The sequence below is a fragment of the Aotus nancymaae genome, unplaced genomic scaffold (genome assembly GCF_030222135.1).
Source record: "Aotus nancymaae isolate 86718 unplaced genomic scaffold, 86718_ANA_hifiasm-v0.15.2.pri h1tg000028l, whole genome shotgun sequence".
Taxonomy (NCBI): Eukaryota; Metazoa; Chordata; class Mammalia; order Primates; family Aotidae; genus Aotus; species Aotus nancymaae.
In genome coordinates, this window is record NW_026988441.1 from 4,695,494 (window position 1) to 4,723,180 (window position 27,687).

At 52.2% G+C, this 27,687-nt stretch overlaps 1 protein-coding gene, 1 long non-coding RNA gene and 3 other non-coding genes across 8 annotated transcripts in view; 4 read left to right on the plus strand and 1 right to left on the minus strand.

The window, feature by feature from the left end:
- The first annotated feature begins 5,207 nt into the window (after positions 1-5,207).
- The window catches only part of LOC105723466 (uncharacterized), a 28,480-nt gene continuing 6,000 nt past the window's right edge, over positions 5,208-27,687 (plus strand). The window contains exons 1-5 of one of the 4 annotated variants that reach the window (XR_010344230.1): positions 5,208-6,902; positions 8,087-8,127; positions 10,321-10,346; positions 23,088-23,218; positions 23,861-24,432. This is a non-coding gene — a long non-coding RNA (uncharacterized LOC105723466). Of the gene's footprint in view, positions 6,903-8,086; positions 8,128-10,320; positions 10,347-10,716; positions 17,503-23,087; positions 23,592-23,860; positions 24,433-27,687 lie in introns of those variants that run through there. The other 3 variants (XR_010344229.1, XR_010344228.1, XR_002478168.2) reach the window with 3 other exon arrangements.
- LOC135276875 (small nucleolar RNA SNORD88) lies at positions 7,930-8,020 on the plus strand. Its single transcript, XR_010344429.1, has one exon. It is a non-coding gene; the product is annotated as a small nucleolar RNA SNORD88 (small nucleolar RNA).
- On the plus strand, positions 10,150-10,239 carry LOC135276877 (small nucleolar RNA SNORD88). Its single transcript, XR_010344431.1, has one exon. It is a non-coding gene; the product is annotated as a small nucleolar RNA SNORD88 (small nucleolar RNA).
- Positions 10,552-10,643, plus strand: LOC135276876 (small nucleolar RNA SNORD88). The gene has a single exon (XR_010344430.1). It is a non-coding gene; the product is annotated as a small nucleolar RNA SNORD88 (small nucleolar RNA).
- On the minus strand, positions 14,243-19,727 carry ACP4 (acid phosphatase 4). The gene is made up of 11 exons (XM_064380992.1): positions 19,611-19,727; positions 19,438-19,542; positions 19,276-19,362; positions 18,366-18,512; positions 18,026-18,124; positions 17,860-17,955; positions 15,666-15,798; positions 15,515-15,597; positions 14,959-15,083; positions 14,584-14,762; positions 14,243-14,509 (listed from the first exon to the last, which is right to left on the minus strand). Exons 1-11 carry the CDS (start codon positions 19,725-19,727, stop codon positions 14,394-14,396), a joined length of 1,287 nt encoding a protein of 428 aa, XP_064237062.1. The 3' UTR covers positions 14,243-14,393.

A 27,687-nucleotide genomic window follows, 5' to 3' on the forward strand; every position in this document is an offset into this window, starting at 1 on the left:
AGATCCTTCCTCCTTTCCCGCCCGTCCCCAATTTCCAATCTCCAAAACTCACCGCCTAGGCCTCCGCCCTATTATAGAAAAGCTAAACAACCAGGGTCTGCTAATCCCAATTAACTCTCCGTGTAATACTGCCATTTTGCCAGTACGAAAACCCTCTGGCCAGTATAGACTAGTCCAAGATCTCTGCCTCATCAATGCAGCCGTCATACCTGTACACCCAGTAGTCCCAAACCCGTACACCATCCTCTCCTATATCCCGCCTACAACTACCCACTTCTCAGTAGTAGATTTAAAGGATGCTTTCTTCACCATCCCCCTACACCATGAGTCCTATTTTCTATTCGCTTTCACCTGGGAGCACCCTGTCTCTAACACATCCTAACAACTTACATGGACTGTCCTACCTCAGGGATTCCGAGACAGCCCCCACCTGTTCGGCCAAGCATTAGCCACTGACCTGCAAAACTGCAACATTGCCCCGTCCTGTCTGCTTCAATATGTAGATGACATTCTAATTTGTTCTCCATCCCACCATGAATGCCTTTGAGCCACCACAACCCTATTAAATTTTCTGGGCAACAAAGGGTACCGGGTATCACCCGCCAAAGCACAAATAGCTACCCCCTCTGTCACATATCTGGGTCTGCAAATCACCCCCGGATACCGAGCAATCACTACTGATAGATTGCAGGCCCTCAAGGCCCTCCAGCCTCCCACTTCAGCAAACGAAATCCTTTCCTTTTTGGGTCTAGTAGGGTTCTTCCGACACTGGATACCCAATTTTGCTCTCCTAGCCAAGCCGCTCTACCACGTGGCAAAGCAGGCCCCTATAGGACCCTTGTTCTCCCAAGGGACTGTTAACCGGGCCTTCAAAGCTCTCCTTAAGGCCCTATACACAACTACCAGTTTAGCCTTGCCCAACCCAAACAAGCCTTTTCACCTATACACAGAAGAAAAGCAGCATACGGCAGTAGGGGTCCTTGTTCAGCCAATAGGGTCTACCCTCCTACCAATAGCCTATCTGTCCAGACAACTAGACCCCACTGTACGAGGATGGCAACCGTGCTTACGGGCCCTCGCAGCTGCAGCTGACCTCGCTACCGAAGCTCTAAAACTTAACCTGCACTCCCCTCTCCGGGTTTTCTCCCCACACCGGCTCACCGACCTACTCACCCACCAAGCTCTATCTCACCTCGGACCCTCCCGACTCCAGCTTCTACACTTACTATTCATCGAAAATCCCGCTATCACCCTCTCACATTGCTCTCCACTGAACCCTGCCACTCTTGTCCCTCTCTCCTCGGAGCCTCCAGCACAGCACTCATGCTCAGAAATTCTTAAATTCAGCCAGTCCCTGCACCCAGATCTATCTGACCAGCCAATACCAACCGCCTCAGTTGCTCTCTATGTCGACGGCAGTTCAGCCCTTAACACCCCAGGGCCCCGAAAGGCTGCCTATGCCATCGTCATGGACACTGACATCATTGAGACTCAGCCCTTACCCCTGGGAACTACCTCACAGCAAGCTGAGTTAGTCGCTCTCACTCGGGCGCTAGTCTGGGCAACTGGAAAAACAGTAAACATTTACATGGATTCCAAGTATGCCTTCCTCATTGCCCACTCACATTGCATGATATGGAAAGAACGGGGTTTTCTCACCACTAAAGGTACCCCTGTTCTTAATGGAAAACTCATTTCTCAGCTCATTCAGGCAATCCAGCTCCCCAGCAAGGTAGCCATCATCCACTGCAAGGGACAGCAATCCACACATACCCCTGTGGCTATGGGCAATGCCTTTGCTGATTCAGTTGCCAAAACCACAGCAAAGGAAAAGGCCCCTCCGGCCATCCTCTGCTTCCTTTCCAAAACATACAACCCTCAATACTCTCCCACTGAACTAACCGACCTTCAGTCCTCACCCGATGTTCAATTCAAAGACAAATGGGCCTTCAAGCATAACCTCCTTATTCTCCCCGAAAAACAAAGGTACCAAATAATCCAAGACATACATAACACACTTCACATTAGACCTAAAGCCTTATACCAGTTTCTCAGCCCATGCTTTCACCCCCACCACCTCCTTGATACAATACAAGAAGTCCAGTCCTCTTGCACTGTCTGTGCAAAAACCAACTCCCAGGGTTCCTGTCACCCTCGGCGTCAGCTTCATCAACTACGTGGGTTCCTACCTGGCCAAGACTGGCAAATTGATTTCACCCACATGCCAAAGCACAAGCAATACCGATATCTGCTAACCGTTGTTGACACTTTTTCAGGCTGGATCGAAGCTTACCCCACAGCCTCTGAGTCTGCAGAAACAGTGGCCACTCATCTTATTCAAGACATCATACCACGCTTTGGACTCCCGGCCACCATACAGTCCGACAACGGCCCAGCCTTCATCTCCAAAGTTACTAATACTGTTTCTACCTCCTTAGGAATCCAGTGGAAGCTACACACTGCTTACCATCCCCAGTCCTCCGGTAAGGTAGAGCGGGCCAATGGCCTCATCAAGGAACACTTAACCAAACTTATGCTTGAGCTCCGCCAGTCCTGGGTCACTTTACTCCCTATAGCCCTCACCAGGTTACGAGCAAGCCCTCGAGGTCCATCACAGCTGAGCCCGTTTGAGCTGCTGTATGGTTGCCCCTTCCTACTTTCAACTCCTCCATCACCCGATGTCACACCCCTAGATAGTTACCTCCCTTATCTTACCCTCCTTCGAAACCTTCTCAGGGAACACGCCAACGCTTCTCTTCCCCAACCCACCCAGCCGTCCGAGAGTACCCAAAAGGTCTCTCCAGGTGACTCAGTCCTTATTAAGTCTCTCTCTCCAAAGCCCCTCGCCCCCAAGTGGGAGGGACCGTACACCGTCATCCTCACCACCCCATCAGCCATCAAAATTGCTGAAGTTCAATCTTGGATCCACCTGTCCCAGGTAAAAAGAGCCCCCCATGGACCCCCCTCATGTTGGAAGGCTGTTCCTACTGGCCCTCTGTCTGTCAAACTTACCAGGGCTTAGTAGCCGCACCCCTTACATATGGAGGTTCTACCTAACTGAAAACTATACCAAAACCGCCTTCATTTGTAACACTCCCCCATACAGCCATAATCATCTTCTTACGACTTCTGACTGCCCTTCTACAGGATGCAGCGCCCCCATCTATCTAAATTTCACCAGGTTTAACAACATCCAGTACTCCGCTCCCCTGCTCTGCTTTCACTATGACCAACAAGGGGCATGCAAAACTTCCTCTTGGCGCTCTTGCATGGGATGCAGCTGGGGTTCTTGTTCCACCCACCCGGCCACAAAAGAGCTGGCTCATCCCTCCCGCCTAAAAATTATTCCAGATATAGATAGAGAAGGAAATACCAAAATTGGTTCCACTCGGTTTTCTCTTATAATACCTGACCCCTGGAATAGTCGCTGGACATCCCCCCAAAAAGCATCAGTATATGAAACCTCCACTACCTCCTATCCCTCCTCCCACTTGTACGTATGGCGAACATATGAGCGTACGGCACATCAAGTCCATACTGTCATAAGCCAGCAAGAACAGACCCTAACTGCACACTTACAGCCACATTCATCCCCGTTTTCCTGGCTCACCTTCCTTAAGGAAGGTATTGCGCTAGCCAACCTTTCAGGATTAACCAACTTAACCTCGTGCCTCATGTGCGCCTCCCTGGGACAGACCCCTTTCGTTGCTGTCCCCTATCCCTTCCCTCTCAACACCTCAGCCTCAACTTCTCCCTTCCCTCCCATCAAGGATGTAAATCTCTATACTCCACCTGATTTCACGCAGCTACCAATATGTTACTCCCTAGGCCAGAACTACTCCAACTGTAACAGGACCATACTGGTAACCACTAATTTAACAGCTCCACAGGGAACCTTTTTTTGGTGTAACAATACCCTGACTAAAACCCTCCATAAATGCCAACCATCAACTCTCTTGTGTCTCCCGGTAACCCTAGTCCCCCGGCTAACTGTGTACTCCCCGGCTGAATTTCAAATGCTGCAAATACCATATCACCGCACCCGACGGGCAGCTTTTTTACCTCTTGCTGTGGGCCTCTCCCTCGAAAGTTCAGCACTAGCAGCTGGGTTAGGGGGTGGAGCACTAATCCACTCTCACCAAGCCTTAGCTCGACTAACCTCACAATTCCAAGCAGCCATTGATAACTCTGCCGAGTCTTTAGCTTCCCTTCAGCGGCAAATCACCTCTGTTGCCCAAGTTGCTTTACGGAATCGAAGGGCTCTGGACCTGCTAACCGCTGAACGAGGAGGTACTTGTATCTTTTTACAAGAGGAGTGTTGCTACTACATCAATGAATCCGGCCTGGTAGAAACCCGAATCGAAAACCTCCAAAAAATTAAAACTAACCTACAAAACCAAAAGTTTTCAGCTGAGGCCACAGCGTGGTGGTCGTCCTCAATGTACACCCTCCTATCCCTGTTGCTCGGGCCCCTAATAGTTGTCTGCTTAATCTTACTCATTGCTCCCTGTTTCCTGCAGTTTCTACAACGGCGTTTCCAGGAGCTAACTCGAGTCACGGTCCACCAAATGCTACTCCAGCCTCTCAATTCGGACCACCAGCCCGAGTAGAGCCCCCTCCAGCCAACCTAACTCCTTATCTCTTTCCCCCTCACCGCCCAAAATCAGCAGGAAGCAGCCAGAAAGAAAGCCGCCGCCCTTTTTTTCCTCTTTAAGGAGTTAGGAATGTCTGGTGGAGGACTCTTGGGCCCCTTCCCCCCCCCCACTCGGGCCCCGGCTACATGGAAAGCCCCTCCTCCCTCGCAAGGAAGGTCCCTTATCTCACTCTGCCTACTGTCCTGGCTCGGCCCGCACAACTTCAGCTGACGCAATTCCAGCAACCTTCCTGCCCGGCACCCGACCGAACCAATCACCATCCGCCTCATCAGCTCTCCAGTAACTTCCCGCCCAACAAGCTCCCCGCCCGGCGGACTTACCGCCCGACGACCAACCTAACCAATCGCCACCCGCCAGATCAGCTCTCCCACTCCCCCAGTCCCTCTACCCCTATAAAAACCGCAGAACAAAGAAAGCCAGCGTGAGACTGCTGACTCTTCCCCATTATGAGTCCAGTCTGCCCGGAGACTCTCCAATAAAGCCTGAACTCTTTAGTCTGGTCTAATTAGGTCGTGCCTTGGGGTCCAAGCTACAAGGGTCCGGGTAGGTTAGACACTAGTTTTTCATATGGGATCTTAGTTATTCACAGGTGACCTTAATTCTTTTACTAATGTCTCTCAGGTCGGAAGTGTGAACCTGAGGTGACATTGTGAATAGATGACCCTAAGGCAAGACACTTTAAGCCCTCTGCCGTGCCCACGTAAAGGCTGCTGGAGGGCACCTCAGCTGTGCAGCAGCGCTAGCGCTGGGAAAGCGCCCACTCTTTAGCCAGCTAGAGAAGGAGGTGTCCAAAATAGCTGAGACGTCTCCTACCCCAGAGGAGTTAGGAGAAAACTGCTTCTCCAAGCTCTTGCAGTAGGCCCGCAGACATCTGGGGGCTTAATTGTCTGTGATGCTATGCTTCAGTGGTCACCTTCCATGTCCACTCTCATGTTCTGCTTCTGCACCTGGTTCCTTTTTTCTTGTATTTATCAGTAGAAGTAATGTAAATTTTAACATCTTTGTGACAAGTATGGAAAAAGTGCTGACGCATTATGCCCCTTATCTCAGCTACAGAAAATTCCTGCCTGAATGACACGTGATGTACTTGACTCCATCACTGCCATGCCCTACCTACCCTGTCCCCAGATTTGCAACTCGGTAAAAGTGAGATCTCCTGGCATTCTGGGCCACTGCTGGTCTCTGCGCTTTGGGTGGCAGTGGACCCCTGGGGCCCAAACTCTTTCTTCTCTATCTCCGTGTCTTGTGTCTTTATTTCCAATTTCTTGTCTCCACACCAGCAGGGAGGGACCCTATATGATCCCTACTTCTTACATCTCCTCACCCAGCTTTTACAGGACCGTATAAGAGTCTTCCATGGGACTATACGGGATACGATGCTGCTCCAGGAATGCCGACAGTTCCAGGAACAGCGATCCCTACCATCCAGCCTCTCCCCACAACTGTTGCCTCTCCCCAGCAGGAAGCAGCCAGATGACAATGGCACCCCTCTTCTGTTACCTACTAAAAGGCTGGATTGTTAGGGACAAGCTGCCCCAAGAAACTCCCAGGTGCAGCTGACCCTTCCCTTGAAGGCTCTGCAGGTGCATTCCTAAATTATTATCTAGGCACCACAGCAAGGTCACCAGACATGCTACATTGAGCAAGCCCCGATTACAGCAATCTGGGCGACATGGAGGAGGTTATGAGAAACCTGATCAAACCTAAGTTGTATGTTCTGGTAAATTCTTGTTTTCACAAGATAATGTAAGCCTGTTGAGAGATGATAATGTGGTAGAATTAACTGACAACTTGGGGATGTGGTCATACCCAGATACTCCCTTAGGCCTCTCTTGCCCTTATAAACCTCATTTTGTGAGCTCAGGGCTGCCACCTCTGACTCTTATGGAGCAGCCTGGCAGGTCAATAAACTTGCTTGCCTGACTTCGGGTCTACTCGTCCTTTCTCTCGGCTGGCCTTAACAGTTTCTAGTTGAATTGCTGGGGTTTTTTTGAGAACCATGTAGGAATGGACTTAGAAGAAAGCAGACAAGGCCTTTGCTTACCTGCAGGAGTCATTCTGACCCATTAGAAGGTTTTGTTAACGTTCGTTTTTGGCTTAGGTCCTTCGAGGTCTTGAACATCGGTTTCCTTACTTGAGTGGAGCCCGTGCCCCTGCCGAGGAGGCCCAGCCTAGAAGCAGCTAGCCGGTTTCCTCTCTCCCCCACTACAACCCAGCAAGGATCTCTACTTGACTTTCCTCCTTCAGGTAACCGCTGAGAAAATCATTGAGTTTGTTCGTGTCACAAGTGAAGGTATTTTTCTCATGCATTCATCATTGGCATGCCCTCCTTTGGCAATATTAAAATCTACAAACAAATCGGGAAGTTTAACATTTGCACCATCTTGCCATATTTAAAAACTGTGTGTGCTTAGTGTTCTGAAAGTAAGTTTTGTGGCCCAGTGTGGTGGCTCACACCTATAATCCGAGCACTTTGGGAGACCGAGGTGGGTGGATCACTTGAGCCCATGACATCGAGACCAGCCTTGGTCACGTGGCAAAACCCCATCTCTACAAAAGATAAAGTGAGCCAGGTGTGGTGGTGCAGGTCTGTAGTCCCAGCTACTTGGGGAGGAAGTGGGAGGATCGCCTAAGCCTGGGAGGCGGCGGTTGCAGTGAACCGAGATTGCACCACTGCACTCTAGCGTGGGAAACAGAGCAGACTTGTCTTGAAAGAAAGTTTCATATTTCACCCAAAATAGTGTACTTGTGTACCTAAAGTGACGTTTTTATACTAAATGTTATCTCCATTGTCACCCTTAATGACATTAATTCTTTAATGCTGCAGTTTAACAGTCTGCTTTGTGCCTGTTCCTTGGTCTTCTTCCAAATGTCCTTTACATCTGATATGTTTAAACCTGACTCAGTCCAGGGTCTCTGCTCGTTACTTCTTACTTACAAGTTTGCTTTGTTTCTTCCTAGAATAGCCCCTTCCTCCTCCCTTCTCTCAGTAAGTTCATCCAAGGGATTTGTGTCTTGGCAGCTTTCCTTGTTTATGGGTTACCAGCAGGTATAGCCAGTGCTACAGAAATCTGCAAAGGGTAGGGGGTGGACACTGGGGACATCTTCATGTAGTGCATTTGGGGTCCTACCTATCCCATGAGGACAGTACCCTGAGGACCTGTGACATGGGAGGTTGGGGCATCTTGGTGTCTCCATGAGCAAAACTGGTCCTTCTTACCTCGGCCTCTGTCCCTGAAGGTAAGTCACCTCAGGCCTGGTTGCAGAGGGGCTGGGGCTCCCATGATGTCCAGCACTGGGCTCCGATCACCCCTGAGGACACAGTGCACCCCAGGACCTTTGACACCTGGGGGTCTGAGGGGCCCCAGTTTTAATGGCTCATGGACCTGCAGACTGTTTCCTTCCCCAGCCTCACTGTCTTTCTGTTACAGGTGCAGCTTCCAGCTGAGGACCACCCACCGTGCCCAGCGAGGTAAGAACCTTGCTCCTGCTCCTTGATTCACCTGGTTTGAAATATCTCACTGTCTAGGTTGACTTCATACCGTACCTCTGGGGACTGATTTATGTGCCAACGATTGTACTCAGGGTTTACATACAAAAGCCATATCAGGCTGGGCGTGGTGGCTCACACCTGTAATCCCAGCACTTTGGGAGGCCGAGGTGGGTGGATCACCTGAGGTCAGGAGTTGAAGACCAGCCTGGCCACCACTGAAAACTCATCTCTACGAAAAATACAAAAAATTAGCTGTACACAGTGGGCACATACTTGTAATCCCAGCTACTTGGGAATCTGAGGCAGGAGAATCCCTTGAATCCGGGAGGTGGAGGTTGCAGTGAGTGAGATCGTGCCATTGCACTCCAGCCTGGGCAACAAGAATGAAATTCCATCTCAAAAAAAAAAAAATTCTCATAGCTATGGAAAACTAGGCAGGCAGGCAGGCCTGGGTCCAAATCCCAGCTCCTATTCACAGGCTTGGAGATCTTCACCAGGCCACCGCTCCTGCGCCTCACTGCTGTGTCTGTGGAACAGGCACCGAGCAGATGGCCCAGGGCAGTAGAGCTTTCTGTCTTCCAAAGGTAGGGCTTCAATAAGAAGAGGAATGCATGGACTGAAGGAAAAAGGCATTTGTTTCAGGGGAAAGGACTAATCAGAAACATGTCAAAACTCAGCAGTGGAAAACAGTGACTCTCAGGTGATCCTGTCACATCGCATCATGTGTTTTGTAGGCTGAGTGCGATGTGCGTTAAGCAAAGCTTATCCCCAGTGTTTGTATATAAACTGATACAATTCAAGGAATCCTTATTTTCACAATAAAAATTAACAGGAGTTACCAGAATTGTTTCAAAGGGCAAAGTCATTAGAAAAGTGTTGGGGTGGGGTTTGTTTTACCAGAAAAGAAGTGTTCTCAGCTCTGGGAGGATTTTCATTTGTTTCTTAGATGTCAGGAGCTGGGAGAACAGTGGCTGCAGTGAAAGAGAACTGAAGTGTGTTCTCTGTGTTCCTGGAGGTTTCGGCTATTTTTGGCAAGGAAACTAGCTTCTGAGGAGGGTTGGCTGGGATTTCAGCTCTCCTGAGTATCTTTCTGAGGGTCTTGTGCTCTTAATCCTCTGTGGGATAGTGAATGGGGCTGAGCATTTGTCATGGCTGGCTTAGAGGGGACATAAGGAGTGGAATGGGTGCCAGTTGGGTAGGGATGTGAGAGAGAGGTGAGAAGAGCGAGCTGGCACGGAATAGGGAAGATGGGACGTGTAGCCTCTGGATTCTAGACCAGCGCCCTCCATAGGACAGTCGAGATGGAAATGTTCTGTGCCTTGTCTAGTCTGGCTGCCACTGGCCACAGGTGGCTCTTGGACACCTGGCCTGTGGCCAGTTTGTGACTGGGAGCTGGGTTTTTAATTCTTCTCGGTTAGTTTAAACAAAGGCCCCCTCTTTGAACATCACATTTCTATGTAAAACGGAGCTTTTAGTGTTTCTGTCGCTGTTAAACAGCAGCTGGCACTGAAGGAGCACCCACCGTGTTGCTGCTTGCAGAGAATCAACTGAACAGATCCTGCCAGGGTCCCAGTGAGAGGCAGCTGCCCCTTCCCCATGTCACAGAAGGTTCCAGTGAAGTCAGAGCAGCTTGGAAGAGCTGGGTCAGGGCAGCAGACCTGAGATGTAGGCAGAGGCAATGGAGGGGCATCTCGTTAGGGCACAGAAGGCCCAAGCAGAAGGGTTTGACCTCATGCTCTCACTGAAACCTACAGATGCGCCTGTCTGCAGCCATCTTTAGTCCCATCTTCCAGAGAAACACCGCTGGGGGGTGGTGAGGTCAGTGGGCTTAGATCATATGAGGAGCCATACCCAGGCTGAGCTGGACGGGGGTAGCCTGGCACCCCCCAGGACCAAGTATCATTCACTTTGTTGCCTGATGTCTCAGCACTCTGCTGTGATGTCCCCCTCAGGACAGCAGGTGGCCCTGGAACCTGCATCAGGAGGGGGCTGAGGGCACCAGGGCCTCCATGATGTCCAGCACTGGGCTCCGATTGCCACTGAGGACGTGGTGCTCCCCGGACCTTTGACACCCGCGGGTCTGAGAGGCTCTGGCTCTAGGGAGGTATGAGGGGGTATCTTGGTTGCCCTGTACCCCACTGACCTCCCTTCTCTCTGCCCTCCTGCCTCCAGGTGCTGAAGGGCCTGACCATTACTTGGTAAGAACGGAGGGGGCTGCCTGTTATTCGTGGTGATGGTGAGAAGGCAGACATAGACAGGTGCCCAGCAAGTGCTGAGCCAGACGCTGCCCTAAGCACTGGGCTCGTTAACCTTAGTAACCTGTTGTGGGTGGGTTGGGATGGGGGTTGGGGCTGGATTGCAGCGAGATGTCCAGTGTCAGGGTTCTTGAAAGGGCTGCACTTGGGGACCCCATGATGTCCAGCACTGGGCTCCGACTGCCCCTGAGGACACAGTGCCCCCCCAGGACCTTTGACACCCAGGGGTCTGAGGGACCCTACTCCAGGAGGTGATGGGTGGGGTGTGGCTCTTGCCCCCCTCAGTGCCTTTTCTGTGTCCTTCACCTGACAGCATCCCTCCAGGCTCTCTGCTGCTTCCTGCCTAGGCATGGCTGCAGCCATGACTAGGAATGTGCTGGCGTCCACCCACCTGGGCTGGGGCTGCTTCTGCTCATGCTGCAGGACACTGAGCTCCTGGCTGTCTCGGCACTTGGGGCAGAACCGCAGCCAGCTCTCCTGGGTCTTGCCAGTGTACAGCTGGGAGCCCTGCCTTGTGCCTCAGCTCTTGAGAGGTCCTCCTGCTGCCAGGTGACCTGATCCAACCTGACAACGGTGTCATCTTCGGCTACCGCTGCAAGGCCCTGAAGGCGATAGTGGCACAGCAGTGCCTACCTGGCTGCTGATAGCCTGGTGCCAGCTGGGAGACCTCGCTGCACTTTGAGGCCACTGAGCTGCCCTTCCAGCCCCAACCCACCGTGGACAGGGGCATCCAGCTTCCTCTCCCCTCTTGTCCTCTGCTTCTGAGCCAGTGATTCCCAAGGACATGCCTGTTACCCAGGGCCTGCACCAGCACCTGCTGGTCAAGGGCATGATGGTGCTGGAGGCTATCCTGGAGATCCAGACCATCACCAACAGCAGGCTCATCATTGTGCCAGGGCCAGCCAGGCCACCAAGCTCACGCTAGGACCCAACCCAGCACACCAGGACCTGGCTGCTGAGCCACGAGCCCAGGAGAAGGTGGATAGGCTGGGGAAGGAGCCGCCACTGCCCCCCTATTCTGACCAGACCTGTGGGGAGTAGTTGCCCATGCACCACAGCGAGCCCTGGGTCTGGCTCTGGAAGACAGATACCATCCGGCCTGGTGCTCCAGGGGTAAAGCAGGGAGGCTGGGTTCTGGGGGAGCTGCTCCTGGTGTGAGCTGCAGTCAGGAAGCACAGGACATGGTAGGGGAGGCAAAAAGCCTTGGCCACTGCCCTCCCTGTGTAGCCCTTCGGTGTCCCTTGAGCAAGCCACAGCCTGACACCATGTTCAAGGGTCGCAGAAGAGAAGGGTGTCTGCCCCCAACCCTCCCTCGTGGGTGTCACTGGCCAAATATGAGGGGAGCAGGCCTTGTGAGTAGACACCATGAGTCCCTGGGGGGAGTGATCACGTGCCATGTTACATTTTTGCCCAGGCAGCAGGGTAGGTGGGCACAATGGGTGCCTACCTCTGTCACATGGGTCCCCAAAGCATTCCAGGCCAAGCAGGGAGACCCCACGCCTATGATGAAAGCATCTTCAAGCTTTTCCTCAGTTTTTATAAGGTTTGTTGCCCAGGCTCAGGTGCAGTGGTGCGACCTCAGCTCACTGCAGTCTCCACCTCCTCGGTTTAAGTGATTCTCCTGTCTCAGCCTCCCAAGTACCTGGGATTACAGGCACCCAATACCACACCCGGCTAATTTTGTATTTTTAGTAGAGACAAGGTTTCACCAATGTTGTCTAGGCTGGTCTTAAACTCCTGACCTCAGGTGATTCACCCCCTTCAGCCTCTCACCGTGCTGGGATTACAGACGTGAGCCACTGCGCCCGGCCTATCACGGGTTTTCTCTTAAAGCCTCTCTTGTTGCCATGCCTTTCTTTCTGAAACATGCTTTGGCTGTGGGCAGCCAGTCCCTTCTGATAGGTCTTGTTTCACTGTGTGGCTTGTCTGGTCAGTTCTGAGTCTGGGTTTAGGGTGTGTTGGGGCCAGGATCACAGGTGACAGTTCTGTGAGGACGCACCAAGCCCTGGCAATTCTGTCTTCGTAGCTGGGGTTTTGGGCACACAGACCCATTAAACAACAGACATACCACTCCCAACTGTAGTGCTTAACACTGTGGGCTCGGGTGGTGAGCTGGGTCTATGATGGGGTCGTGGGGCAAGGAGGATGCATACAGGCCCTTCCAGTAGGCTGCTGGGAAACGGGTGGCACTTTCCACCAGGTAGGAGTTGGTTACAACCACAGGTAGACCTACCTGGCACTTTGGGTCTCCATGAACCTGCAAGGAAGCAGCCAGGCTCCCTCCCAGGGCCGGAAAGCATGAGGGACATTCATTCTTCAGGGTTTCTGGGGTCATGGTCCCTGGCATCCACTTGCGGGCCTTGTGACCACACAACGCCTCTAGGGAATGCTGAGCAGGGCAGTGAGGGAGATCTGGGGGCCCCTAGGGGTGAATGTGTGACAGGCTGCCTTCAGGACCCTGGGAAGAAATGGGCCAGGGGAGTATGCAGGTGGCCCTGGTGTGGCAAAGAGGTAGTCCCAGCTTCCACCCGCCAACCTTTCTGGACCCTGTGCCTTGTTTAGGTCCTGGTTGGTGGGAGTGGCTTTGAACCTCCTACTGCCCCATCTAATAGGGGCCAAGTGGCTGTTCCTGAGTGTCCACTGCATCTGGGCTCCACACGAGTGCCCTGGTTAGTGCCACACAACCATGGGTGTGGGGCAAGGCCTGGGAGGGGCTGGCACTGCCCCAGGCCACATTAGGAGACAGCCTCCCCTCCTGGGGCCAGGGGCTTAAAACGGCCATGGTGCAGGTGGTCCACAGTGGCTGCTGCTGCATGAGTGTGGGGTAACTCTGATGAGCATCTGATCAATGCAGTGGTGAATGCGTGGCCTGTGCGACAATTGGGACCTGAAAGCTGTTTTATTTAATCTAAATTTAAATGGCTACATGTGGTCATGGATACTGTATTGGCCTGTGCCTCCACATCACTTGCAGCACAAGTCATGGCGCACAGCCCAGAGTGTCACCAGTTTCCCTGCTCTCTGCTGGCCTCCAGGAAGTTAATTTTGGGAATTGTGGAGTCCATAGGGTTAGAGTCATGATTCTGCCAAATGAGACATTTAGAGGCCTGTCACTTGCCCAGAGTCACACAGCCTTAGAATTGGTGCCAGCTGCAAAACCAGGCTTAGAATTGTGCACCTTTCCGAGCTCTCTGCTGCCAGATCCCCCTCACCCCAGCTGGGTTCATGGTTGCATTGAGAGCTAGTCAGGGTCACCAAAGAACCAGACTTGAGGGTCCAACTCCTGTGAGCCCGATCTCTGCAGAGCACGTGGCCCATATCGAGGCTCGCTGAGCAAGCTTTTGCCAAACGAGCTGCACGGAAGTGCATACAGTGCCCACCATGTCCTCAGATACCCACCTGTGCCCACGCTTGTACGGAAACATGCATAAACAAGCCAGCCAAACGCTGTAGGTCAACCTGTAATCCAGTGCTTTGGGAGAAGGAGGATTGCTTGACCCAGGAATTTGAGACCAGCCTGACCAACATACTGAGAAAACAAATTTAGCTGGGCGTGGTGCACGCCTATAGAGCCTGAAACAGGATCACTTGAGACCAGTTCAAAGCTGCAGTGGGCTATGCTCATGCTGCTATACTCCAGCCTGGTTCACAAAGACTGTTTCTGCCAAAACAAGTGCCATGCAGGCATGCCTGCCTGTACATATTCCCACTTACTCAGATACGTGCACATTTGTGCTTGAATATGTGCCACAGACAAACCACCTGTGCCTGCACTAAGTGCAGAAACTGTTCATGCACGTGACTTGTGAACACTCATGCCACCGTCACACAGACACATGCGCACACACTGGTTTTCAGGCCAGAGAACCCACCCAGTCCTTGTTCCCCATGCACACAGGCGCACAGTAAGTCACAGAAGTCAAACCAGCGAGTGAGCACACATGTTGGGGTCCAGTGTCAGCTGGGGATAGGGAAGTCCTGCTTTCTGACTCACACAGGCCCCCCGAAGGCCCGCAGGCATCCTGGTCTCCAGGCAAGCAGGCCCAGCCCCAAGCTGAGCACCACCAGCACAGCCACAGCTCCAGCCAGCAGGGGCACCACTGGGGCTGCAGGGAGAACATGGGTGTGAGTTCCAGGACCTGGGACCCTCCACTCCCACCCCAGCACAGAGGACTGTCACCTGGGGGGATGGCAGCCTCATAGGGGCCATGGCAGGAGACCCCATGGGCTGGAGGCCGGGCCGGGGCTGTCAGCTGGTGGAAGCGGCCTAGTGGACAGGGGACTGGGCACCCGGGGAGGCTGAGAGGCAGGGGCAAGTGGGCAGAGTCGTTGCGGTAGAAGAGAGAGATGGTGACATTCCTGGAGAGAGAGAGGACATGGTGGCACCTTTCCCTGTCATTGACCTTAAAACAGAAACGAGCTCCTGACTCCCACCTGTCTTCATCCCAGCACCATCTCACGCAATTCCCTGCCAGACATGCCCTCTGCCTCACACTTCATCCCTTGCTTTGAGGGTTCTTTCCCACCCTTCTCCCTGGCACCACCCCGTCCTCACCCTCCATCTTCATCAGGATCCCCCAGGCGCCTCCGAAACTCAAAGCCAAGGCAGGCAGCGTACGGCGGGGTGTGTCCATCGTAGAGGCCCAGGGCCCCCTGGAGGGCCAGCAGGGTGCTGTCATGCTGCAGGTGGACCCAGGGGCTGAGACGGCACTTCTCTCTGGACATCTCCTTTCCCCTGAACACTAGGCCTGTGCATCCCGATGTCCCCCAGGCTTCTTAGAACCAACTCCCCAAACCTCCTCCCTCCCTCATCCTGAAGGCAGTGCCATCAGTTACAGACCGTCATTTAATGAAAATAGCTCAAATAAATGCACAATATGATTGGACTAAGCAGCCTGTCCTTCCAGAGGGGTACTCCTCAACACCATCACCTCCCTCTTTCCAGACGCTCTACTTCTAATGATATAGTCCAAGAGTAGGGTTTGGAGATACTGGTTACCCAAGGCAGTGGGCTGAGGTCCGTTGGGAGCACAGACTCTTCTTCACCCAAATTGCTGTCACCCTCATCCCCATGCCTCAGTGCCACATGGCACTGCTTCCCAAGGACTCACAGCTGAGTACATGACCATCTTGAGGGGCAGCCCCAGTCGCTGGACCCGGGAGAAGTTTGCAAGGATAGCATTCAACAGGATTCCTGAGGGTGGGAAAAAACTTGGAATCTCCCAAAGGAAGGCACCCCAGCCTCTCAGCCCCACACCTTACCTCCTGTCAGCTGGGCCTTCTCTGCTGCCCGGGGTGGGCCCACGTGGGCACCAATATCCAAAGCTGAGATCTGGGCAAGAGTCCGCAGGACATCTGGGGAGGCCCAGGCTGGTAGGGGAAGACCATGGGCTTGCTGTGGAGAGGCAGGGGGAGGACAGAGATGGACCATCCTGAGCCCTCGAATTCGCCTCTGGTCCCCCAGGCCTGTGCTGCCCCCTGCTCTTCTGAGTCCCCCATGGGCTGGATCTGGCTGGGAAATCATGTGAGCAACAGTGATTATTTTTATTTTTTGAAATGGAACCTTGCTGCATCACCCAGGCTGGAGTGAGTTGGCGCAATCTTGGCTCACCACAACCTTTGCCTTCTGGGTTCGAGTGATTCTCCCGCCTCAGCCTCCTGAGTAGCTGGGATTACAGGTGCCTGCCACCATGTCCAGCTAATTTTTGTATTTTTAGTAGGGACGGGGTTTTACCATGTTGGTCAGACTGGTCTCGAACTCCTGACCTCAGGTGATCTTTCTGCCTTGGCCTCCCAAAATGCTGGGATTACAGGCGTGAGCCACCGTGCCCAGCCAACCGTGATTATTAATAATAGACATCATCATTACACAGCCCAGAAGGCTTTATCTGAAACCCTAGGGGCCAGAGGGGTTTCACAACTCAGACATTCTGGACTTTAGAAAGGTCTGATGGTGCTGATACCACACTGCGGGGAACACACAGCAAGGGTTGGAGCAGCCCCCTTAGTCACACACATCGCTGCTTTCACCCTGCAATTCGGAACATTCCCGTGAGCTGGAGTGAGCAGACTAACAAGAGTACTAGCTGGATGTGGCGGCTCACGTCTGTACTCCTAGCACTTGGGGAAGCTGAGGTGGGAGGATTGTTTGAGCCTAGGAGTTCTGGGCAACATAGGGAGACCCCATCTCTGCACACACAGAAAAAATTTTGGCTGGATGCGGTGGCTCACGCCTGTAATCCAAACACTTTGAGAGACTGAGGTGCGTAGATCACCTGAGGTTGGCAGTTCAAGACCAGCCTGACCAATGTGGAGAAACTCCGTCTCTACTAAAAATACAAAATTAGTCGGGCATGGTGGCACATGCCTGTAATTCCAGCTACTCAGGAGGCTGAGGCAGGAGAATCGCTTGAATCCGGAAGCGGAGATGGCTGTGAGCCGAGACTGTGCCATTGCACTCCAGCCTGGGCAACAAGAGCGAGACTTCATCTCAAAAAAAAATGTTTTTTTAATTAGCCAGGCGGTGGTGTGCACCTGAGGCAGGAGGATTCCTTTAGCCAGAGAGATGGAGGCTGCAGTGAGCTACCATAGGGCCACTGCATTCCACCCTGGGTGAGAGAGTGAGACCCTGTCTCAAGAAAGAAAGGAAAGGGAAAGGAAGGAAGGAGGGAGGGAGCATTGCATCATTGCAGGTCAGCTCCCGCTGCCCAGGTTTTAGGTTTTGTGGGAAGTAAAAAAGTTCCTTTTTAAAGTTTCCTTTCTTGTTAAAGAATAAGTGTGGTAATAACTTTGTAAAGCCCTATCCTATGCAGCTGTTAGACATGCCATGCTCACAGGCATGTAGTACATTCTGTTTCCTTGTACTTTAACCAAAATATCTGCGTACCTGTTTAGAAAAGGTTTATTAGCCAATTGGGTTTTAGTTTAGATTGTGAGATCTGGCTCCAGCCCACGGAGATCAGACATAGCAGTAAGGACAACCCAAAATGCGTAAAGGATAAATTTGTGTTTTCCTTTGTTCTCTGTACTCCCCTGGCACGATGGCTAGTAAGAGTACCCTTCCTGCAGTCCAGGAAGTAAAAATTGCGTTGCCGGAAGATCCTTTGTCTCAGTGCTAATTTTTCTTTATGGCACCGAGCATCTGTTTCCAATATCTATTCCCAAGAGTTTTCTGATTGCAGGACTCTGGGGAGGAATTGCCACATGTGTAGCCTCAAACCCTGGTGAGGCCCTCACTGTGTGCCAGGCACTACTGAAAGCACAGTGCATGGATTAACCCATTTGAATGCTCACAGCATCCTCGAGAGGTGTTCCCGTGTTGCCATCCCCCCTGCGCAGATGGGGAAACTGAGGCACAGGGTTAAATAAATGCCTAAGGGAACACAGCTAGCAAGTAGCGAGCTGGGATTTGAAACAGGTATCCTTAACCCCTTGGCTGGAAAGGGGAGGGGCTCACCTGGCACATCAGCGTATCCAGAACCTTCCATGCCCTGCGCAGCGGCTCTCCAACCAGCGACAACCCCGTGAAGTTCTCCAGGCGAGTCAGGAAGCCCTAGATGCGCGGGGCTCGGTGAGCCCCGGCCCGTCCCCCGCTCCCCGCCCCCGGCCGCTGCCCATCTCACCATCCAGCCCTCCAGGGCCTCCTGGTACTCGGCGGCCTCAGTGGCCTCCCGCAGTAGCTCGTGGTACCGCGGACAGCTGCGCATGGGGAACCTCAGCAGCTGGGGAAAACTGAGGCTCAGAGAGGACAGTCGCGAGGCTCAGAGAGGACAGTCGCGTGCCTCAGGTCTCACAGCCGGTCCCCGGCGGGCCCTCAGCCCCTGCGTCTTGTCACAGTCACTCCCAGGTCCAGAAGAGCAGCGTGGGCTGGGACTCACCCTGTCTCACTCCAGCCAGGCCCGGAGCTACCCCATCTCCCTCTCCTGCTCCCTCCCTCACCACATCCGGGTCCAGCCCCCTGACCTTGTCCTCAGCCACAGGCACCGTGTGCACCGGGATGGGCCTCCAGTGGGCTTCGGGGCTCCCTGGAGCAGCCTCGGGAAACAGCCCCGCCAGATTGGCCTGGGCACTCTCCAGCGTGCGGTCAAAGTCCGTACTGCGGACATACACCTGGGGCCGGGTGAGGAGAGGGCTCACGGGGGGTGGTGGTCAGGGTCAGAGGTTAGCTGTGGTGCAAATCGGGAGCCTCAGATTCCGTTTGGGGTAGGGGTCAGACATTGGGAGTCATGTGGCCTTCGATGCTGGAAGTTGGGATTGAGGGTCCAGGGGTCAGTGTCAGGAGCAGTTGGGTTGGACATCCTAAGCTGGACAACCATGTTGGATTTTGGGGGTCAGTTGAGTCAATGAGGGTCAAAAAGGAAGATGAGAATCAGTGGAGGCTGATTTAGGAGGGCAGCTTGGAGGACTTGGGGTCAGAGTTCATTCATGTTCATCAGCGGTCAGGAGGACTGATTCCAACTGGGGGATGTCAGAAGACAGGAGACAGGAAAGGTGGGTCAGAATTGACAAAGTGTAGAGGTCAAAGGTTAGACATCAGGAGAGCAAGTTAAATCAACAAGGGTTAAAGATGGAAATCAAGTTTGGGATCAAATGTCAGAGGTCAGAGGTCTGATTGGAGTCAGTGGGACTCAGAAAACAGAGATGGAGGCCAGAAAATGAAGTCAAGAGTCAGAGCTCAAGATGTGGCAGTGTTGGGATGGGGTCAGAAGTCAGGGTGCGCTGGTCAGTGTATTGGGGGTCAGAGATTAAAGGTAGAGTGCAGGGCAGGTTGATGGAGGTCAAAGGCCAGAGGTGGAGGCCCAAAAAGCACTGGAGTCAGTGGAGGTCAAAGGTGGGAGGTCAGGGTGCCAGGTGCAGGTCACTATGGCAGTACCTCCTCCCTCCGGTACTCGGGACTCAGGAAGGCCTCATAGCGGCTCCTCAGGAAGCGGCCCAGCTCCAGCTGCTGATGGACACCGTCCTGGGGACAGAACAGCCTCAGCCGACCCCTGCCCACCCCTCTCACCCTCACCCTCACCCCCCTCCCGCTTCTCACCTTGGTCAGCTGGCCCAGGCCTCGTGGCCACAGGGTGGAGGCCGCCTCCTTGTGTGGGTCCGTAGGATAGGAGGCCAGTGGGGCCCGGTCGCCGTGGCGGAACACCTGGGGACAGGACCGGTCAGGGCTGGCCCTGGGGGAGCTGAGGGCCGCCTGGGGCGGGGGCGCCTCACCAGAGCCACAAACACCAGGGGTCCTTCTGGCAGGGCCTGGGATGGCAGCAGCAGCAGGAGCAGCAGGAGCAGCAGGAGAGATGCAACAGGGTGGCCCCAAAACCCCAGCCTGGCCATTTCCACCTGGCCCAGACGCTGAGCTCAGCCCACTGTCTGGGCCGCAGCCCTGCCTGTCCCAGCACTGTACTCAGCACCCCCATTATAGCAGGCCCTGGCACGCTCCCCCAGGGCTGCCGATCCTGCTCCTCCTGTGCCTCTGCCAGACTTGGATTAACCCATTTCATCTTCACCACAGCCCCAGGAGGCATTAATGTGCTTATCACCATCCCCATTGTGCCGATGGGGAAACTGAGGCACAGACGGGTTCAGGAACTTGTCTGAGGAAACACTGAGATTTCTCAAAGCTGCTATTTGAACCCAGGTGGCTTTAACCTGGATGCAGACTCAGAAAGACAACCCCACCCCCACCCCGCATTGTTCGTCTCAGCGAGTCTTGATGCCTCGAGTTACAGCGGCCGACCGGAGTAACCATGTGTTTGATTTTCTGTACTTTGATGCTTTGACATCGGGGGCTTTGCTGATCATAGAAGGACTGCCCCTCCCAGGGTTACCAATTCCTAGAAAGTCATGACTGGCCTGGGAGCATACCTCTCTGTGCAAGCCAGCCAACCAGCTGAGCCACCATCCACCCTCCCTGATCACCCAGGGCAGGGTACTGGACAGCTCAGGACAGCCCCGGTGCCCAGAGCCTGCTGAATGGCTCAGCCGGCCACTCCTTAAGCCCCGTATCCCACAGAAAATATACGGAAGATGGGTGCCTCCTCATGCAGTCCCTGTGACGTGCCCCCTCCTCTGGGGAAGCTGTACGACAAGTCACCTTTTAATGGCAGTTGTCTGCTGCTCAGGCGGCCTCACCATCCCAGAATGATGATCAAACCTACACTTCACAGCACCACATGGGGCTGGCCCCTGCCTCACTGTGCACAGTCAGCCTCCAGTCCTCTCCTGGTCATTTTGTTTGTTTGTTTGAGACAGGGTTTCACTGTGTTGCCCAGACTGGTCTTGAACTCCTGGACTTAAGCAGTTCTCCCACCTCAGCCTCCCAAAGTGCTGGGAGTACAGGTGTGAGCCAGCTCACTGGATACAAAAGTTTTGTGAATCTCTCTCTTCCCCTCACTGGAAATAGGGTAGATGCCCCTAGAATAAAGAAATAGAACAGCAAGACCTTGTCTCTAAAAAAAATAAAAAATAAAAAAAAAACCACTGAAACAAAATTAAGAAGCTAGAAACCATGTTCTAGCCCCCGAGTGTTAGCACTTTAATGTCTACTGATGTATCGGCTGCTCTGTGGCTGCTGTGACAAGTTACCGCCCTGGACACACGTTTATTCCCTGGAGGTTCTGGAGGTCAGAAGTCTAAAACTGGTGTAACTAGTCCAGGCACGGCGGCTGATGCCTGTAATCCTGACACCTTGGGAGACCAAGGTGGGCAGATCACTTGAGTCCAGGAGTTTCAGACCAGCTTGGACAACATGATGAAACCCCATCTCTACTAAAAATAACAAAAAATTAGCCAGCTGTAGTGGCGCACACCTGTAGTCCCGGCCACTTGTTGGGGGTGGGGGTGCCGAGTCGGGAGGATCGCTTGAGCCCAAAGTTGAGGCTGCAGTGAGCCCTGACTGTGGCTCTCCACTCCATCCTGGGAGACAGAGTAAAACCTGATTTTTTTTTTTTTAATGGAGTCTTGCTCCATTTCCCAGCTTGGAGTACAGGGTCACAATGTTGGCTCACTGCAGCCTCTGCCTCCCGAGTTCAAGCAATTCTCCTATCTCAGCCTCCCTGAGTAGCTGGGATGACAGGCACACACCACCACGCCTGGCTAATTTTCTTATTTTTTAGTAGAGACAGAGTTTCACCATGTTGATCAGGCTGGTCTCGAACTCCTGACCTCAGGTGATCCACTTGCCTTGACCTCCCAAAGTGTTGGAATTATAAGCATGAGCCACCACGCCCGGCCAAAACCTGATTTTTAAATGCCCATCTCATTTTGGTGAGAAGTACATATTTTTCGTATATGTACTTCTCACCAACATGAGATCATACGGAAGCTGCAGTTTTGTAACCTGCATCTTTCAGTTAACAGCCTCCTCTTCTCCTTGGCAAAAGTGCTTTCATCTTGCCTGATACTGACTCTCTGTTCAAATGTCCCTCAATTTCTCCCCAAAGACACTTTGGTTGTTTTGTTTGTTCAATTTGTTTGGTTTTTGGAGACGGAGTCTTGTTCTGTCACCCAGGCTGGAATGCAGGGGTGCTATGTTGGCTCACTGCAACCTCTGCCTCCCAGATTCAAACGATCCTCCTGCCTCAGCCTCCAAGTAGTTGGGACTATAGGCATGTGCCACCACGCCTGGCTTATTTTTCTGTGTTTTTGGTAGAGACAGAGTTTCGCCACACTGCCCAGGCTGGTCTCAAACTTCTGGCTTCAAGTGATCCTCCTGCCTCTACCTCCCACCCAGACAGCCTTTATAACTTGTTTGTCCAAACCAAAACCCGGTCCAGGATCAGCCAGTAAAGCTGGTCCTGTGTCTCTTAACGGATTTTTTAAAATATAGCAAGGCCACTTGCTTTAGTTTTGCTTTGTGACATGGATTTGTTGGAGAGATGGTGCCAGTTGCTCTGCAGAATGTGTTGCTTCTGGAAGTTTCTGGGTGGTTACCTGAGGTATCATTTTACAATCAATTCTTGTTATTCACAGTAGCAATGTTATATAACTGTGACCACTGAATCAGCAAATAATAAAATATTGCTTCATGAATTAAAGTATGTATTTTTCAATATATATATTTATTATTTTTATTTTTCTTGAGATGGAGTCTTGCTTTGTTGCCCAGGCTGGAGTGCAGTGGTGTGATCTGGGCTCACTGCAACCTCCACCCCACTGGGTTCAAGTGATGCTCATGCTTCAGCCTCCCAAGTAGCTGGGATTACAGGTGTGCGCCACCATCCCTGGCTAATTTTTTTGTATTTTTAGTAGAGATGGGATATATATGTATATACACACATACACACGTGTGTATATATATTTATATGTGTATATATGTATATATTGTAGTTTATAGTTGTAGTTTAGTTACGTATATATTATATTTATATGTACATGTGTATAGATATTAAAAATACATGTGTGTGTATATATATATTATATATATTTCCCCAAGAAGTGTTCACAGTTATACAATATAACTACCAAAAATAGCGAGACTATTATCTGCCACAAATAATCCAAATAACTATCTGAATAGCCAGACCATATAATTCCCTTTTTTGTGGTAGTGATAGAGAGATAAATAGATATCTCACACACATGTATCACATGTATTTTATTTTATTTTTTTCTTTTTTTTCTATTTTCTCTTTTTTTGCTCACCTGCAAGTGATCGAGTTATATTATTATTATTATTTTTATTTTTAATTGTAGTTGTAGAGACAGGATCTCACTCTGTTGCCCAGGCTGGAGTACAGTGGCTCACGGCAACCTCGACCTCCCAGGCTCACGTGATGCTCCCATCTGGAGGAGGAAATTTTGCCTGGGCCTCCTCCTGCTTTGAGGTACTTTTACACCCAGAACTGAGCCAGTCCCTCCTCTGCTCTCAACCCTCCCATGGCTCCCCAGCACCCTCCAAGGAAAAACCTAAATGCCTCAGTGTGGTGTTTGAGGTTCAAACTCTCCAATCTCACATGTCCTGATGTCACATTCAGATACCACATGTGGCGGGCCACACCTGGGTCTCCCTGTGCCCTAAGCCCCTGCCTGTCCCCTCTACCAGAATGCCCTTCCCCTGTTGCCATGGCCACCATTCTGGTCTCTCCAACAGCCCCCTCTCAGGGTTCCAGTGGCTTCTCCCCTCTCTGGCTCAGAGGTCCAGGAAAGGGAAACGGAGGCCAAGCAGAGGGTGGCTGAAGTCCCATGGCCATGAACTTTCAGGAAGTGAGGAGGGGTCTGGCAGGGAAGGGAGGCCTGGGGCAGGGCAGAGTGCAGGGAGGGGAAGGGTACCCACCTCTGATCTCCCCGCAGAATGTGACCCTGGCCATGGCTGCGTTCACCATCCTGGCCTCCATCTACTTCTTCAACAAAGTGAGCAGGAGGAGAGGCGGAGGTGGGGTGGAGTCTCTGTCTCCCTGGCCCAGTTTTGTCATCTTGGTCTCTCTTTCTCTTCCCCGTCTCTGTATATCTCCATTTTCCTCTGTCAGGCTCAGCAGTGAGAAAACACAGGACCTCCCCACCCAAGAGCCCTGCCTCAGCCCTGACCATTGCTCTGAGACCAAATAAATGTAACTGAATCCGCACATCCTGCTGCCCGCACCCTCTGCCCCTGCGCCCAGCCTGGGGCCTGCCTCACACCTGGGGGCTCTGTGTTTCAGGACAGAGTCAGGTAGGGGGTCCAAACTCCAGGCTCTGAGGTAGGAGAGTGGTGAGGGCCCACCCTTTCAGGTTTGAGGCTAGGAGCTGGGAATCTGAGCTGGGTTTTGAGAGATGAGTAGGAGTCTGTGTGGGGCATTTGAAGAAGGGGAAGAACATTTCAACTTTGGATGTAAGGGCACAGAGGGAAGAAAGAGCAGGGCAGCTTCAGCACCCGGCACCAGCACAGGCTGCTGTGTACTTCAGATTTATTATTTCCCTCTGATCCCCCGATGTCTTCATCATCAGACAGAAGCAAAAATCTTTGTCCAATGGGCCCCAGAAAACCACAGCCGGGGAGCCTGAGATCCAAGTCATGAATGCACTTGGTCAGCTGCAGCGGGTCTGTAGTTATCACCGTCGTCTTCACCATCATACTGCATCAACACATCTTCCTCTTTTTTTTTTTTCTTTTTGAGATGGGATCTCACTCTGTTGCCCAGGCTGAAGTGCAGTGGTGTGATCATAGCTCACTGCAACCCTGAACTCCTGGCTTAAGCAATGTTCCTGCCTCGGCCTCCTGAGTAGCTGGGACTGTAGGTGTGCACCACCATGCCCAGCTAACTTTTTAATTTTTAAAGACAGGGTCTCGGCTGGGCGCGGTGGCTCACGCCTATAATCCCAGCACTTTGGGAGGCCAAGATGGGTGGATCACGAGGTCAAGAGATCGAGACCATCCTGGTCAACATGGTGAAACCCCATCTCTACTAAAAATACAAAAATTAGCTGGGCATGGTGGCACACGCCTGTAGTCCCAGCTACTCGGGAGGCTGAGGCAGGAGAGTTGTTTGAACCCAGGAGACAGAGGTTGCAGTGAGCCGAAATCGCGCCATTGCACTCCAGCCTGGGTAACAAGAGCGAAACTCCGTCTCAAAAAAATAAAAATAAAAATAAAGACAAGGTTGCACTATGTTGCCCAGGCTGGTCTCCAACTCCTGGCCTCAAGCAATCCTCCTGCCTCAGCCTCCTGAAGTGTTGGAATTAAGATATAAGCCACTGTGCTCAGCCTCTTTTCTCTTTTTAGCAAACTTCTATTAAACCTTCAACACCCACCAGCAATATCCCTCCCTAAAAAAGTGTCCAGATCAGCCCCTATAGGCAGTTCACTAGCAGCCACTTGCTTAGTGCCTCTCCCCCAACCCCTGCCTCTATCTCCAGCATCCCCAGGTGAATGCCCTGGGGGACACCTCAGCCCTCAGTGGCATTTCACCTACTTCTCATCTAGTCAGAAGGGATTTCATTTTAACTCAGTATCTGAAAAGGTGGCTTTGGAGTAGGGTTGACTATACATGCCAGGTTTTCCTGGAAAAGCCTAACATTTTTTATTTTATTTTATTTTATTTTATTGAAATGGAATCTCACTCTGTCACCCAAGAGCACGATCTCTGCTCACTGCAACCTCTGCCTCTGGATTCAAGTGATTCTCCTGTCTCAGCCTCCCGAGTAGCTGAGACTACAGGCACCTGCCACCACGCCTGGCTAAGTTTTGTATTTTTAGTAGACATGGGGTTTCACCATGTTGGCCAGGCTGGGTTTGTTTTTGAGACAAAGTTTAGCTCTTCTTGTCCAGGCTGAAATGCAATGGCACGATGTCGGCTCACCACAACCTCCTGGGCTCAAGTGGTCCTCCTGCCTCAGTCCCCCGAGTAGCTGGGATTACAGGCATGTGCCACCACGCCCAGCTAATTTTGTATTTTTGGTAGAGATCGGGTTTCTCCATGTTGGTCAGGCTGGTCTCGAACTCCTGACCTCAGGTGATCTGCCCACCTCAGCCTCTCGGGAGTGCTGGGATTATAGGCGTGCACCACTGTGTCCGGCCACAAATTTCAGTAATAAACAGATTCATAATCGTACTATAATTTTATCTCAAATTAATAGAACGTTTGTGGATCACCAATATTTTAGGCCAATATTTTAGCATCAGCGGCCATAGCATTCTCCTGAAGTCTCAAAAGTTTCCCGATTTGGAGGCTGGCTTTACTTTCGAGTTCTTGGCTGCAAAACTTCAAACAACCACACAGTGGCGATGTCGCACTATTTTCTTAGCTAGAAATTGGTTGCCTTAAAGGTTGGGCGCAAGAAATAAATGTTGGTTTTGGCAAAAACTACAGTTAGTTAGTTAGTTTGTTTTTTTGTTTGTTTTTGAGACAAAGTCTTGCTCAAAATTACAATTTTTTGAGACCTGGGGGTTCCTGGGCTGCTTCCTCCCTCCTCCCTGCTTGGGCTTCCTCTCCTGCTGGACCCTCACCCCAGCCGTCTGTCTCTCTCCTCCAGTCCTCAGAGGGGTCCTCCTGTACCCAGAGCTGACCCTGTCCCTCTCTCCTCACAGCCCTCCAGTGGCCCTGCGCCCTCACCCGAGATAAGAATCCCAGGCCTTCCACCGAGCATTGGGGGCCACGTGTAACCTGACCCCCTCCAGGCTTAAAAAAAAAATCTCACCCACATCCCATGCCTGCCCTGGTGTACCCTGGGCCACTGCAGCGCCACACCTGTGCACTGCTGGGCCCCAGCCTGGAGTTTTGCTCTTTTGCCCAGGCTGGAGTGCAGTGGCGCCATCTTGGCTTACTGCAACCTCTACCTTCCAGGTTCCAGAGATTCTCCTGTCTCAGCCTCCTGAGTAGCTGAGATTACAGGCGCCCACCACCACACCCAACTAATTTTTGTATTTTTAGTAGAGATGGGGTTTCACTATGTTGACCAGGCTGGTCTCGAACTCCTGACCTCAGGTGCTCTGCCTGCCTTGGCCTCCCAAAATGCTGGGATTATAGGCATGGGCCACTGCGCACGGCCTCCCAGGTCTGTTTTGTGTCACTTCCTCACCTCTCCCCAGAGGCTTCCTCGAACCCTAAGCAAAGGCCATCTCTCCTGCCTGCTGCCGCGACTTTGCCTCCCCTCCTTCCCGGCTGTGACAGGGAGCTTCAGGTGGGGTTGCTCTGAACAGCATCTGACCCTTGCTAAACCCCCAGCTGTGGCTTGGCTGTCAATGTTTGGGAAACTTTTTTTTTCATTGTCGTTAGCTACCATTTACTAAGCACCTCTTGTTTGCTAAGCCACCATGCAAGTTACTGTGCAGTGTATTTTTACAAGGTCATCTCTATATCCAGTCCTGTGGGCAGTGGTGCGATCATGACTCACTGCAGCCTCTACCTCCTGGGCTCAAGGGGCTCCTCCCACCTCAGCCTCCCTAGCAGCTGGGACCACAGGTGCACACCACTATGCTTGGCTGATTTGTTTTTTTTTTTTCAGTAGAGATGAGGTCTTTCTATGTTGCTCAGGCTGGTCTCGAACTCCTGGCCTCAAACAGTCCTCCCACCATGGTCTCCCAAAGTGTTGGGATTACAGGCATGAGCAAAGCACCCATCATCGCCACTAACAAATATTAACAACAAAGCTGGTCTTTGCATTTTCCCCCCAATTTCCACTCGCACCCCAGGGTTTTGAGCCACTCAGTGCTGCCTTTCTCAGTCGTCTGGGAGTTTTCAAAGTTGTATTTTCTTTCTTTTCTTTTTTTTTAAAGACAGAATCTCACTCTATTGGCTGGAATGCAGTGGCGTGATCTCGGCTTACTGCAACCTCCACCTCCCAGGTTCAAGCAATTCTCCTGCCTCACGCTTCTGAG

What these genes read in the sequence shown, in the direction of transcription:
- ACP4 (XM_064380992.1), bottom strand. Translation starts at nt 19,727, where the DNA reads ATGGCCAGGCTGGGGTTTTGGGGCCACCCTGTTGCATCTCTCCTGCTG. An exon ending in CCCTGGTGTTTGTGGCTCTG is followed by an intron (nt 19,543 to 19,610) that starts GTGAGGCGCCCC and finishes TCCTGTCCCCAG; the next exon opens with GTGTTCCGCCACGGCGACCG. An exon ending in AGATGGTCATGTACTCAGCT is followed by an intron (nt 15,084 to 15,514) that starts GTGAGTCCTTGG and finishes GTCCACCTGCAG; the next exon opens with CATGACAGCACCCTGCTGGC.